This window comes from Diceros bicornis, chromosome X, assembly GCF_020826845.1.
Source record: "Diceros bicornis minor isolate mBicDic1 chromosome X, mDicBic1.mat.cur, whole genome shotgun sequence".
Classification (NCBI taxonomy): domain Eukaryota; kingdom Metazoa; phylum Chordata; class Mammalia; order Perissodactyla; family Rhinocerotidae; genus Diceros; species Diceros bicornis.
The window spans coordinates 95,372,399-95,385,883 of record NC_080781.1 but is presented as its reverse complement, the minus strand read 5'-3'; the positions used below and the strand labels follow the sequence as shown (position 1 = coordinate 95,385,883).

Sequence of the window (13,485 nt, the reverse complement as noted above, 5' to 3'; positions counted from 1 at the left end):
CCTGCTGATCTCCCCTCCTGCCCTGTCCACCATGGTATGCCCCAGGACAAGACTGGAGAGGCAGCGGCGCTTCACTAGCACATGCAGCTGCTGGTAGCCAGTCAAGGAGTGGGAGGTTAGGGGCCAGGGTTCCTCGGGTTGCGGGGTAGGGGTCGCTTGCTGCCTGAATCCAGCGTCCAGCCCTCTTTATAGTCGAAGGCGGGTATGGGGGGAAAGTTAAGGAGGAAGAGGATCATTTCTGGACTAGTTAAAGACAGCCGGAGTTGAGGAAGTTTCCTCTTCCAGCTTGGCCAATCACGTGCAGTGTGCCCTCTGGGAAGTCGTTGTCTATCTCTGGGCCTTGAATTCCTCTTCTGCTTGCCAGTGCTAAACTTTGATTTCAGGAAAGGCAACCCCACTAGTCCCAAGTTATCTTTCCCCCAAGGGTGTTTGAGGACCCTAGCTGTTCCAATGAGAGGCCCCTTGAACCTTTGTTGCTAACCTCCTCAACTGGGAGCAGCAGGTTCAGTCATCAAGGCACACAATGGCAGTTGAAGAGCCCTTTTCCACCTCATCCCTTGGTCACAACCAGATCTTACACCACCAGCAGCTTACCTTTTTTTCCCTCAGCTCCAGATAACATCAAGATGCCCAAGATTGAAGAAACTGTGCTCCATAATGATTCCAGTGAAGCAGAGGGTGAGGCCCATAAGCCTGAAACACCAGAGCAGAGCCAGGAAAACAAGAGCTTCTGTTCAGAAGACCACTGTCCTGGTAGGTCTAGAATTCTACCATCGCTTCCTTGGGTAGTGCTTGATAACAGTTAGGTTAAAGGAATAGACAGCCTGTGGGTTAAGTGCCTTTAAGGAGCACAGAAGGCTCTTGCAACCTTGCATTTTTCCTTTCTTGTCCTTCAGCTATGCCTCTTTTGGATTATTCTTTTCCTTGTCTTTTTTCCCCTCTAATCTTTACATATGGGACCTAGGCCCCTAATTGGCAGGTAAAATTAAAAGACATTTTGGCTCTAGAGAAATAGGCCAACAAAGCATAATTACTTGTGTTTGACAAGACTTGAGAGTATCTGAGTTACTTCAAAACATGGGAAATAGTTTGCATTCTCGTGTTTTGATTTTGTAGATTGTAAATGGTGGGTCTAGGATAGATTTGAAAGAATCCAAATTATCTAGTGTTGGAATTGTGTTCTGTCCTTTTCCAGGGGTATTTTGTTGACATAAAAATTATCACTGCTCTAGGGTAAAATTCTTCAGATCTATAATAACCGTTTTTCTCTTTACATAAGGACATGAGGTCTCTTCCACACCTTATGGTAGGCATTTATTTGAGGTTTTGCTTCGACTAACCCAACCTCATAGGAACTCAAATTGCAATTCTCTTCCAATAATCTCCAATGAATTTAACCAAATATCAATCTGAAGTTCTGTCAAAGTGTAGTGACTTGATCTGAACTCTTAAAGACAGACATGGGAAAAATAGTTGGAAACCACAATACTAAATTGAATCATATATGTTTCTCTGGTGGCCACTAAGGGTCACTGCTAGTAAACAGAATAGTGCAATTCTTAGTTCATAGTGTGTCTGAAATAAATGGCTTAGTGCAGTGATTAGCTGGTATATTTTAACATATATAGCTTTTTAGTTAGGGTAGAAAGGAGATGTGAATTGGTTGTACTAACTTTTGTTAAAGACTTTTTTTTTTTTTGTGAGGAAGATCAGCCCTGAGCTAACATCCATGCTAATCCTCCTCTTTTTTTGCTGAGGAAGACCGGCTCTGAGCTAACATCTATCGCCAATCCTCCTCCTTTTTTTTTTCCCCAAAAGCCCCAGTAGATAGTTGTATGTCATAGTTGCACATCCTTCTAGTTGCTGTATGTGGGACGTGGCCTCAGCATGGCTGGAGAAGCGGTGCATCGGTGCGTGCCCGGGACCGAACCCGGGCCACCAGTAGCAGAGTGTGCACACTTAACCGCTAAGCCATGGGGCCGGCCCAGAAGACTTTTTTTAATGAGAAGTGAATGTACATAAGTAGACTATCTCCTTGGCGAGTTTGAGGATTCTTATATGTGAGTTTTTTAATAACTTGGGGATAAATAGTTCTCTCTGAACAAATTATGGAATTATAGTGAAAGTGAGTGAGAAAATAGTTTTATTGCATGTTTTATTTTGTATACCAAGTAATAATTATAAATACTAGATGTGCTTACTACGTATCACTGCTGTAAGTAAGTAATCTGTGTAATGAACTCAGAACAGTGGTTACCGAATTCCAACGTTAGCGTATGACAAAGTTCTTACCAATCTTGAATGAAATAAAACAAAGATATTGTAATAAGTTTTTTAAAATAAATAAATTGATCCAATTTAAAGGATTACTGTATGCTGACTTTATTTCCTTTCTGCCTTTTGAGATGTTAAAATCTACTTTTTAAATGAAATGATTATTTCAATGATGGTAAGGTGGATTTTTTTGTTTGTTTGTTTGCCTTAATTCCGTATGTGGAAACATAAAAATTGGCAAATCATTGTCAGTCACTCATTTTTTTTTGGACATTTTATTGGTCTGTGGAATCCCAGGATTTGAAGACCATGCTTTAAGCATGGTTCAGCTTAAGAGCCATCTAGTAAGATTCGTGATGTTATCTATAAAGAGACTCTCATCTTGTGTATCTTCCTATCTCATCAAAGGTAGGAAGAGAAGAGTGGAAACAGTAACTTTTAGATAAATGTTTATTTTATAAACCACAACTTATTCTTTGTTTTGTTGCTGTTTTACTTATTGTTTTGACGTTCCAAAAAATGGTTTTGAATTCAGTTTCACTTTTTCTTTTTCATAAACTAACTTCTCTTCTCCTGATGCCTGACTTCTCTAAGTTTCTAGTGCTGTTGAAGGGCAAAGAGTTCAGAAAACCTCAAATACTAGAATGATTGAGTCAGTCTGTGTAAGATCTATTTGATGAATCTAAATTTGGTGGCATTACTTGGCTGAGTGAATCTCTGAATAAAAGAAAAATTCTACTTGTGTGGGTTCCCTGTTGCTGATTGCTATACCTTTTTCCAGAGCGCCAACCTGAAGTACTTTCTGTCACAGAGCTGATAGAGACAATTAACGAAGTTTCTAAGCTTAGCATTGCTCATGAAATCGTGGTAAACCAAGATTTCTATATGGAAGAGAGTGTTTTACCTCCCAACAGGTACAGACTCTCCTATTTTTTCCATTTTACTCCTCCTGACATAGGTATATAGCACAAATGACTTTTGATCATGTTTGAAGCACTTTTATTAATACAATTAATGTTTGAGTATGTCTTAAGTGGTACCAATAAATAAAACAGAGGAGTAATCAGTGTAACTATTAGTTTCAAAGAGTCAAAGCAGAAAAATTATACTTAAACAAGAAACAAACCAATGTAATTATTGTCAGAATGTTCCTCTCGATATCCCAGTTAACAATGAAACACAGAGTGAATTTCAGATCTTCTTAGACAGCTTTGGAGGAAATATCTCCCAGCAGTTACTCTTTTAATTGTCTACAAATTATACAGGTACAGATGAAAAGATTACTTTTCTAATAGTGGTATTACCAACCTTTCATGGGATAAGAGATTTCAAAGAACATTACTGCTTCATAATCAGCTTAATAAAGATTCTATTAACCAAGATCAGAACCTCATTGATAAATAATGCCCCTCTAAAATCAGGCTTTATTCTGGTTCTTATTAATTATATTGTTATTGCAATACATAAATAAGAGTCATTCAGTAAGTATGAATTGAATGCTTCTAATGGTTTGTTAATAGTCAAGTGGGTAAATTTCTTTGTTGAAACCTATACTGTATAGGATTTCTAATTCCCCACCTTAAATGCTTCTATTTTGCCATTTTAGGGATTCTATTACTAAAGCACCTTGCCCTATCAGTGTTTCTTTTGATCTTCACACTCCTTAGTTTGCCCTTGCCTGTTGCCAATAGGTACTCATGCCAGGCACAGCTTCCCTGAAGGAGGTTTTTACCAAAACACAGGTTTCATAGAATCTTCCTCACTGCCTTCACTGTCCTTGGATCCTGAGCTACATTTATTTTTCTGCTAGCAGGGGTGCAGAGAAAGTGAAGCTTGGAGAGTGAAGGTCTGTTGAAGTGGCTGGGGGTCATGGTGGTGATGAGAGGCAGATAAATGAAGCAGAGGAAATAATACTATTTAGAGCTTAACTTTCATTGTTTTGTTATTAACAGCCTTATTCTAGTGTAGTAATGCAAAAAGTATACTGGGAAAGAGGTTGAAATAGAATTTGAGGTTATCTATTATCTACAGGTAATCGATGATTGGTTTTACCTTTGGGCTTATAAAATGACACTAACTACAGTTATAGATTCCTAAGGGAAATCTTATTGTCAGATAGTTGTTCAACAAGCATTTATTGAGTACTTACTAGGAGGAGGGCAGAATGTTGAATGCTGGGGACATATAGATGAGTAAGATGCTGGCTTTGTCATCAAGAAGCTTCTGTAGGGGAGATTGTCAAATAGTAGATAGCTACTGTGCAATGATAAGTTCTCTCACATCTAGTATATGGAGTTCTGTGTTTGTGCTCAGCTTTCAGGAACACTTTCCTGACAAGGTAACACTTGAGTATTGGAGTATGAATAGGTGCTTTTCAGGTGGTCTAGAGGGGAAAGGATTCTCCTGGAAGTGGGAATGACATGTCAGAGGCATAGAATGGTGGAAGACGATTATATATTCATTATAAGCAGATTGTTATTGTTGGAGCACAGAGTGTTAGAAGGAGGAAGGCGATAAGGTAGGAGAAGTGGCAGAATAGGATCATGAAGGGTCTTAGAGGCCATGTATCCTGCTGGTGATGGGGAGCCCCTAAAGGACTTTAAAAGAGGATGCCATTATGATCAGATTTGTATCTTAGAAAAATAATTGATTCCAGCAAGAATATGTGGCATTGCGGTAGTAAGACTTTGTCGGGGCAGGAAGACCATTTAATAGACTATTGCAATAGTCCAAGTGGGAGATGGTAGTAGATGGGGATGGATTCCAGAGATATTTAGGAAGCAAAATCTCTGGAATTTGGTGACCAAGTGGATAAAAGGGATGAGGGGAAAGTAATTAAGAAGGACTCCAGTACACACCAGATAAATAATAGTTGGTAACATCTCACAGGTGGGATTGGTGTGTTGAGGGAAGAACTTTGAATTTTTTTTCATTTATCTTTGTATTGCTTGTAAAATTTTTAACAAAAACATACATTACTACTGTATTTTTTAAGAGGATAGGGGTTAAAATTTCTGGTCTGCATGAACAAGGAACAGATTTGAAAGGGGAAGATAATGAGTTCAATTTTCAGCTTGCTGAGTTTGAGGTGCGTGTAAGAATTTCAAGTGTTATCAAGAAGAAAAATCCTTTACTCGATTTCAAGACTGAAGGAAAAAGATCATCTAGTTCAAAAGTATAAGCCTATGAACTAAAGGCACACATTTAGGTTAGGTGCAGAACCAGGGCTAAGACTCAGGGGCTCAACCCCTAGTTCATTGTTCTTCCTACTGCAGAAGGAGAGCTTCTCTGGAACCATGAGGTACCCTTCTGAGAGGATTTGGCCAATGCCTTTGCATCCGAGACTAAACTCAGTTTATTCAACTCTGCTCAAGTTTAAACATAGCTCCTGGCCTATCAATTTAATGGTCTTTCGTGATCTTAAATGCTGTTTTGGATTTAGGAGATTATGATCCTATATCAGTTCTCAGGGTAAAGAGCAATTTTCTCATTTAACCTTCTTATAGTCTGGAAGGCAGGTTCGTGGAGACAATGTACAAAGCTTTTTGGGACCGTCTGAAAGATCAGCTATTGAGTACTCCCCCTGACTTCACTTGTGCTCTTGAACTTCTGAAAGAAGTTAAGGAGGTGAGTAACCAACCTCCCATTTGTGGATGTTGTTTCTGGGCGTCTCAGACCTTTGGATTGTTGATGGCTACCAATATCCTAAGTAGCATACTTCCTTTCTGAACATGGTCCACTACTTAAATAGATAACATGGAGAAGCTTCCGTTTTATTTGTATGAGATGAAGCTTGAAAGTTGGGATCTTGTTATAACAACACAGTATATCATTCAGTTAATCAGATTTTCACTGAATCCTCACTATGTTTTATGTATTTCAGAAGCATGTAGATGAACGAGAGCCCTTGCCCACAAGGAACTTACACTTTTGAGTCAAAAGGCTATTTTAAGTGACCCTTAATGGTTACTTTGCCTATTTCACCTTTGCCCTTTGAAGTAAAACAATCTAAAGATGTCCTTATCCCTTATTAAGGATGTCTCATCATCTTGTGGTGGTGTTTATTTTATATTTTTTATATCCTGCACTTCCTTTATCACACTCTTGTTCTTATTCATATCTTTATCTCATTCTGCCCAGAAAATAATATGGCACTACTGTTATTACTGATCCCAATGAAGCCTTGAATTATAATTGGCCCCAAAACAGAGAGAAATAATATTCTCTATAAGAAATTTAGAGACCTAGTTTCTGGACCCCCAAAAGACGTAGGCTGGGATGCTTTTGTCTTAAGGGAGTTGTTCATTGGAGAATGTTTGGAGTTCTAAACAATTTGGCTCCGTTGATTTTCTTTTCTGGGCAGATCTTGCTGTCACTGCTATTACCACGCCAGAACCGCCTAAGAAATGAGATTGAAAAAGCTCTGGACATGGATCTCCTCAAGCAGGAAGCAGAACATGGGGCCCTGGATGTCCCTCATCTCTCTAACTGCATTCTTAGTTTGATGACCCTGCTATGTGCACCAGTCCGAGATGAAGCAGTGCGGAAACTAGAAAGCATAACAGATCCTGTGCAGTTACTGAAGTGAGAAACTAAATGTACTGTCCCTGAAATCTGCCTTAGATACCGTGCGAAAAAACTCAGGGCCGGATACTGTGTTATCACCCTTGCCTTGTCTAGCTCTTCTATACTGAAAAACTGACTAGCACCTCTTTTTTTTCTTCGCTGGACTATTGGCTTTTATTTTCTGAGGACAGTCTCTCAGGGCCCTTGTGATGATCTTTAGATCTTTAGGTTTGGACCCCTATTAAGAAATGATGCTGTTAAGACATTAAAGTACAGTAATTATTTCTTCTAGAGATTCCAAACAGCCCTTTTCCAGATGTTATTCTGTGTGTCCTAACTCAAACTCTGTGAGGGGGCATGAATGAGGATTATCTCTGTTTCACAGTTAGAAGAACCAAGACCCAGAAAAGTAAAGTGATATGCCCAATGATTTAGAAATTAAATCACCATCATTCCAAATACCTACAGATAGTTGTTAGGACTTTGGTCATTTTCCTTCCACCAACTACCCTTTTTTCTGAGAAGACAGAGTGGCTACAGTGGAAAGAGCTCTAGACTGGTAACCAAAAGGTCAAAAAATGTATCTGTCCCTAGCTTTGCATGCAGTTCACTCTATGGCCTTGGGTCACTGGCCTCAGTGTCTTTATTTGTAAATTGAAGTAGGGCTGTTGTTTTTAAGGCCCCTTTTAACTCTAAAATCAATGATTTTAGGACTCCTTGCTTGGGTTCCACCCCTCCATACCAGATTTCCTTTCATACTGTAAATATTTGATTTCTCTCTATGACAGGGGTATCTTCCATGTTCTGGGCCTGATGAAAATGGACATGGTAAACTATACTATCCGGAGTCTTCGACCCTACCTGAAGGAACATTCCATCCAGTATGAACGAGCTAAATTCCAGGAACTCCTCGACAAGCAGCCCAGTATGTTTACAATTTAAAGGCAGGAGAGGGAAGATTTGACCTTGGATCTGCCTTTTTACAGTGATAGAGTATTTTCTATTTTCTGAATAGAAAATTTCTTCCTTGGGTAAGGGATAGGGAGAAGGAGCATTTCTCTAAGACAGAAAGACCTACAAAATCACTTCTTTATTGACCAAGAGTGTATCTTAAAGCCTTAGTCTTTGAGTCTTAGAGTTTGAAGATACTTACGTATTCCCTTCTATGTCATAGATCTCCTTGATTGCACCACAAAATGGCTAACCAAAGCAGCAACAGACATCACTACACCATCTTCGAGTTCTCCTGACTCTCCTAGCTCCTCCAGTATGGCCTGTTCACCTCCAAATTGGGCAGCTAACAACTCAGAGCTCCCCACTCCCACAATGGTGCTATACCAGGGTTACCTGAACCTTCTTCTCTGGGATCCTGACAATGAAGAATTCCCCGAGGTAGGAATGTGTGTTAGAGCATTGCCTTTTTGTTTTGTTTTCAACATCTTCACTAGAACCCTCCTCTCCTGACAACCCGCTCTTCCCTGCCTCACCAGACTCTGCTGATGGACAGAATCCGGCTGCAGGAGATGGAATCCCAGTTGCACCAGTTAACCATCCTGGCCTCAGTCTTGCTAGTGGCCAGAAGTTTCTCTGGTTATGTTTTATTCAGCTCACCTGAATTTGTGGATAAATTGAAATGCATAACCAAGGCCCTGACGGAGGAATTTAATTCCAGGTAAGCTTCATAGATCTTTCTTAGAGTTGAAAATAATATGTGTTTTTTGGGACATAGGCAGGTAATGTATTATTGCTTATACTTCATCACAAACCACACAAAGGACCTTGGGAACCATCTGCAAAGATTGTTGGTGTCTTTTGATAAGTTATATTGAGGCTTGGGGTAGAAAAAATAAAACCTCTTTCCGAAGAGGAGAGTGTGGCTAGTTTGCTACAAATGATTCGTTATCACGTTTGCCAGGAATGGGTCATTATATGGTTGAATGAGTGACAGATTTGTGTATGTATATCTAGAAGTTGATCAGTTGGTCAATAATATTGATTGATCATTCACTGCATACAGGGCACCACAACCAAAGTAAAAGAGGAATTAGAAGTCCAGTTCTCAATATATTTGCAATTTAATTGGTAAAGTAGGAAAAACAACCATGGAAAATACCCAAGAAAATCTTAAAACCATATTTAAATAAAGTTTATGGAACTAAAGAATACTGAATGGATCCAAGGATAGAACTGAACCCTTGTCCAATTTATCTTGCGTTGTTTGGAGTGGAATATAGTACTGTATGTATGAATTAGTTGGGTAACAATGAAGGTATTTCACCTACACACTAGGTCCTGCTATTTAATAGTGGCGGGGAGCTGAAATTCTCCTTTGAGTGGATCTGGCTTCTGGTCTGGAGCTCTCTGGGCTTTGCCCTTATGCCAGGGCCACTCGCTTTCTGTCCTTCATTTCTAGGCCTGAAGAGGCTATGCTGAGTGTGAGTGAACAAGTGTCTCAGGAAATCCATCAAGGCCTCAAAGACAGGGGCCTCACTGTCCTGAGCAGCAAAAACACAGCATCTCTTATAGGCCAACTCCAGAACATCGCTAAGAAGGAGAACTGTGTTCGTAGCATCATTGGTAAGAGTCTCACGGTGGTGGTGGGGAGGGATGACAAGAATTTGGAAGATGTACAGATGGCCTCAGCCCTGAAAGTCAGTTACAGAACCATTTAAAAATGGGAAAGCATGATCATTAGGAAAGTCTTTTGGCTTTAGTTTCCTTATCTATAATGTACAGGGTTGAAATAGATCTCTTTCAGTTTGAAGAGTTTATGTGTGGTTTTAAGGTGGATCTGTGGATCAGCTAGGATATAACTTTCAGATGTGAGATACTGTCCCACCAACCCTACTAAATCATCCCTGATCATTCTCTAACTGTAGTCCAAGACCTATGTTGGGAAACCCTTTCTCTATCCCATGCTTTAGGTTACCATGCAGGACCCTACTCCCCCCAAGGAACTGATGCTGACTTAGACTGTAGAACATATTCTATGTTGGAATGAAAGTGGTGACCTTGGCCAGCTTGCTTCTAACTTTTGCATCTTAACATAGTCAGATTTCGGTGTGTGGTCCTGAACTTGGTACACTGGCTGCAATCTGTGCCCTTAGAATTTCAGGTACAGTGTCTAGGATCTTCTTGTTAGGTCAAATGCACACACCAGGAACTCACTTAGAGCCATGTAATCTTATGAACAGCCAGAAATTTACCAGCTCAACATCTTTTGATAATGCATTGTCTTTGGGAGCTTGATAGCCTTCCCCCCTCCAAAACAAAACAAACAAATCTCATTTATGTGGTTTATACAAATGAGTGGGTTGGTCAGTGAATATCTCAATTAACTTAAACTTTGTGAGCAGAGAGTGCAAAGGGCAATGTGAATTTCTTCTGAAACTTCTTTGATCTTCCTCTTTTCATTGTTTTCCTTGCTCACAGATCAGCGGATCCGTTTGTTTCTCAAATGCTGTTTGGTTCGTGGCATGCAGGAATCTCTGCTAGACTTCCCTGGAGGCCTTATTCTCATCAAGGGGGAGTTGGCAGAACTGGGCTGGAAGTTTGTCAATCTGATGCATCACAATCAGCAGGTATTTACCCCCTACTATGCTGAAATCCTAAAAAGTATCATCCCTCCAACTCAGGCATGAGAAACAGAAGTGGAATCTATCTGATGATGTTGGACCTCAGCTATGGCAACAGGGACCCAGGAGACAGGGCTCAGCATGTTCCTGGGATGACATCACCTGTGGCCAGCAGAGCAGCCAGTCCTCTTCCTAACTACAGCCAGGACACAGGGCTGCAGGGTTCAAGCATGTAAACACCGACTGGCCCAATCCCGTTCATTAATAAACTTCTGAGCTGCAAGAAAACCTCAATTCCTTCTGTGTTGCAACTGAATCCAGGTTCTGTGGCATTATCCCTAACTAGCTGAGAAGCCAGTGAGCCCTCAGTTTTCTCTTCACTGGCTGATCATTCTTCAGTATCCTGGCTTGAGCAGGCATCAGGTGCTAACGTTATTTTCTCCAATGGAAAATCATTTCCTTGAGGGCTATAAAAACTTTGTGGTATTATCCACAGCGTGAGTATAGGGGCTTCTGGAAGTCAGAAATTCACTGAGTTATAGATTAAGAGAAGACATAGAACCCAATGTCCAGTACCAAATTTTTCTGTAATTTTAAAGGATGCAGCAATAGTAAGAGCCCCCACCTTTTCTGATGTGTGGCACAAAGCAGTATGAAAACTGAGGACTGGATGAAAATTGATATTGTCTGCTAATAAGCATTCAGTTGAGAAACAGTTCTCAGCATCCATGGGATTTTTTTTCTCTCCATCTCAAGTGATCCTGGGGGTCAGTCAGGGTTGGCGTCTCTGATAGTGACACCAAATCCAAGTGGTTAGGTCAGTGACTGACTTGCGTCAAGTTCATCCCTGGTCCTGTTCTATAGCTGAATAAATCTCCTGTTTTCACCTTTATAGGCTTAGAACACCCCATTCTTCTCGACAGAAGTCATGTAGGTATTCAAGGTGGGGCAGCCTCTATGCTTCTTTCTGCTTGCAGTCTGGAATTCTAACTGCCAGGTTATGATTGTCAGCTCAGTTGGCATCACAAATGACAGGTGTTCTCGGTACACAAGGACCTGAGCTTGTTTTCTGAGATTGTAGAGATTCTTCCTCTCATTCTCAGGCCAACTGCAACAGACCAACAGCAACCTAAGAAATTAGAAAAAAAAATTGGTTTGGATTTGAACTTGTTTGGAATGGACAGAAGAAAATAAAAATTTACTTATGGGATATTATAACTGGGTGAAAAAAATATCCTCACCGTTTCAGGGGATGAAAAGAGCTAAGTATAATTTACTTAACCCAAGAACAACAACAGATGGGATTTGAGTCCCATTAGTCCCAGGATAATTTCTCTAGAGGGTGGATCCCAGGTGGTTGACACAGCTAGGAGAATAGAGTGACACTTTTACTTTGGCTGGATGTAGGGTACACAGAGAAACTGGGGAATGGATCATTCAAAGGTGTTAATCGTGTGATTTAGACAGTTTCAGGGTAGAGACCAAGGCTGGTGAATGGTGTATTTAATAAACTGTATTTAATAAACAGACAGTGAACTTTGTCTAGTTGAATTTTCTAATCTTATTGCCAATATTAATACCTTTTTTTAAAAAATCTTAATTTTGGAAGCCTGATTATCTTATAGAAAAATATGCTCTGAAGGGACCCCTGTGGAAATGACTGAGTATGTGGCAGATACAGACATTGGACTGAAATGAAAATTTGCTTTACACTTTATAATTAAAGTTTGGCATGATTGATTTCTCAGAGATTCTGAGTTGGTTCTCTATTTCCACATAGAGGAGATAGGAATCTTAATCCTAAACAGGGAAAAATAGCTCCATTCAATCTTGCTCACCATTTAGGGAAAAAAAGAATATGTAAATCTTCTTTGGAGAAATGTCTGTTCAGGTCTTTTGTTAACTATCAGGGAAATGCAAATCAAAACTACAATGAGATATCACCTCACGCCCATCAGAATGGCTATACTTAACAAGACAGGAAACAGCATGTGTTAGAGAGGATGTGGAGAGAAGGGAACTCTCATACACTGCTGATGGGAGTGCAAACTGGTGCAGCCACTATGGAAAACAGTATGGAGATTCCTCAAAAAATCAAGGATAGAACTACCATATTGATCCAGCTATTCCACTGCTGGGTATTTATCCAAAGAACTTGAAAACACCAATGCATAAAGATACATGCACCCCTGTGTTCATTGCAGCGTTATTCACAATAGCCAAGACTTGAAAGCAACCTAAGTGCCCATCAAGGGACGAATGGATAAAGAAGATGTGGTATATATACACAATGGAATACTACTCAGCCATAAGAAACGATGAAATCCAGCCATTTGTGACAACATGGATGGACGTTGAGGGTATTATGCAAAGTGAAATAAGTCAGAGGGAGAAAGTCAAATACCGTATGATTTCCTTCATTAAGTAGTAGATAATAACAACAATAAGCAAACACATAGAGACAGAGATTGGATTGGTGGTTACCAGAGGGGAAGGGGGGAGGGAGGAGGGTGAAAGGGATAATTTGGCACATGTGTGTGGTGATGGGTTGTAATTGGTATTTGAGTGGTGAATGTGATGTAATCTATGCAGAAATAGAAGTATAATGATGTACACCTGAAATTTATACAATGTTATAAACCAATGTTACTGCAATAAACAAAAAATTAAAATAAGGAGAAAAAAAAGAATATGTATAAATTGGTATTACATGCACATGGTTAAAAAAGACGTGGTGAAAAGTCAATTTCTCCCCCACCGTATGTCTCATTTTCCCTACCCAGAGGAAACCATTGTTACCAGATTTTTGTGTATCCTTCCAAAGATATTCTATGCAAATGCAAGTACATATTATAATAATAGATAATGTTTATGAGCACATATGTGCCAGGCACTCTTTTAAGCTCTCTCTATATATGATTTCATTTATTCCTCCACAGTTTATCTCCAGTCTGTTTTTCCAATTTTAGTGCACTGTGGCACAAGAAGCTCTAACCGGGAGTTAGAACCCATTTTTTGTTTGTCTTCTCTGGCTGAGTGAGTAAGGGAAAATCTTTCCACTTTTCTGAGA

At 39.9% G+C, this 13,485-nt stretch overlaps 1 protein-coding gene across 1 annotated transcript; it reads left to right on the top strand.

Annotated features, from left to right (window-relative positions):
* Positions 1 to 613: 613 nt before the first annotated feature.
* Positions 614 to 10,747, top strand: TCP11X2 (t-complex 11 family, X-linked 2). Its single transcript, XM_058536390.1, is given in 9 exon segments — positions 614 to 753; positions 3,071 to 3,188; positions 5,781 to 5,901; positions 6,638 to 6,858; positions 7,629 to 7,765; positions 8,015 to 8,232; positions 8,331 to 8,512; positions 9,254 to 9,417; positions 10,273 to 10,747. Coding segments are annotated over 9 exon segments (1,521 nt in total). The 5' UTR covers positions 614 to 626; the 3' UTR covers positions 10,506 to 10,747.
* The last annotated feature ends 2,738 nt before the right edge of the window (positions 10,748 to 13,485 follow it).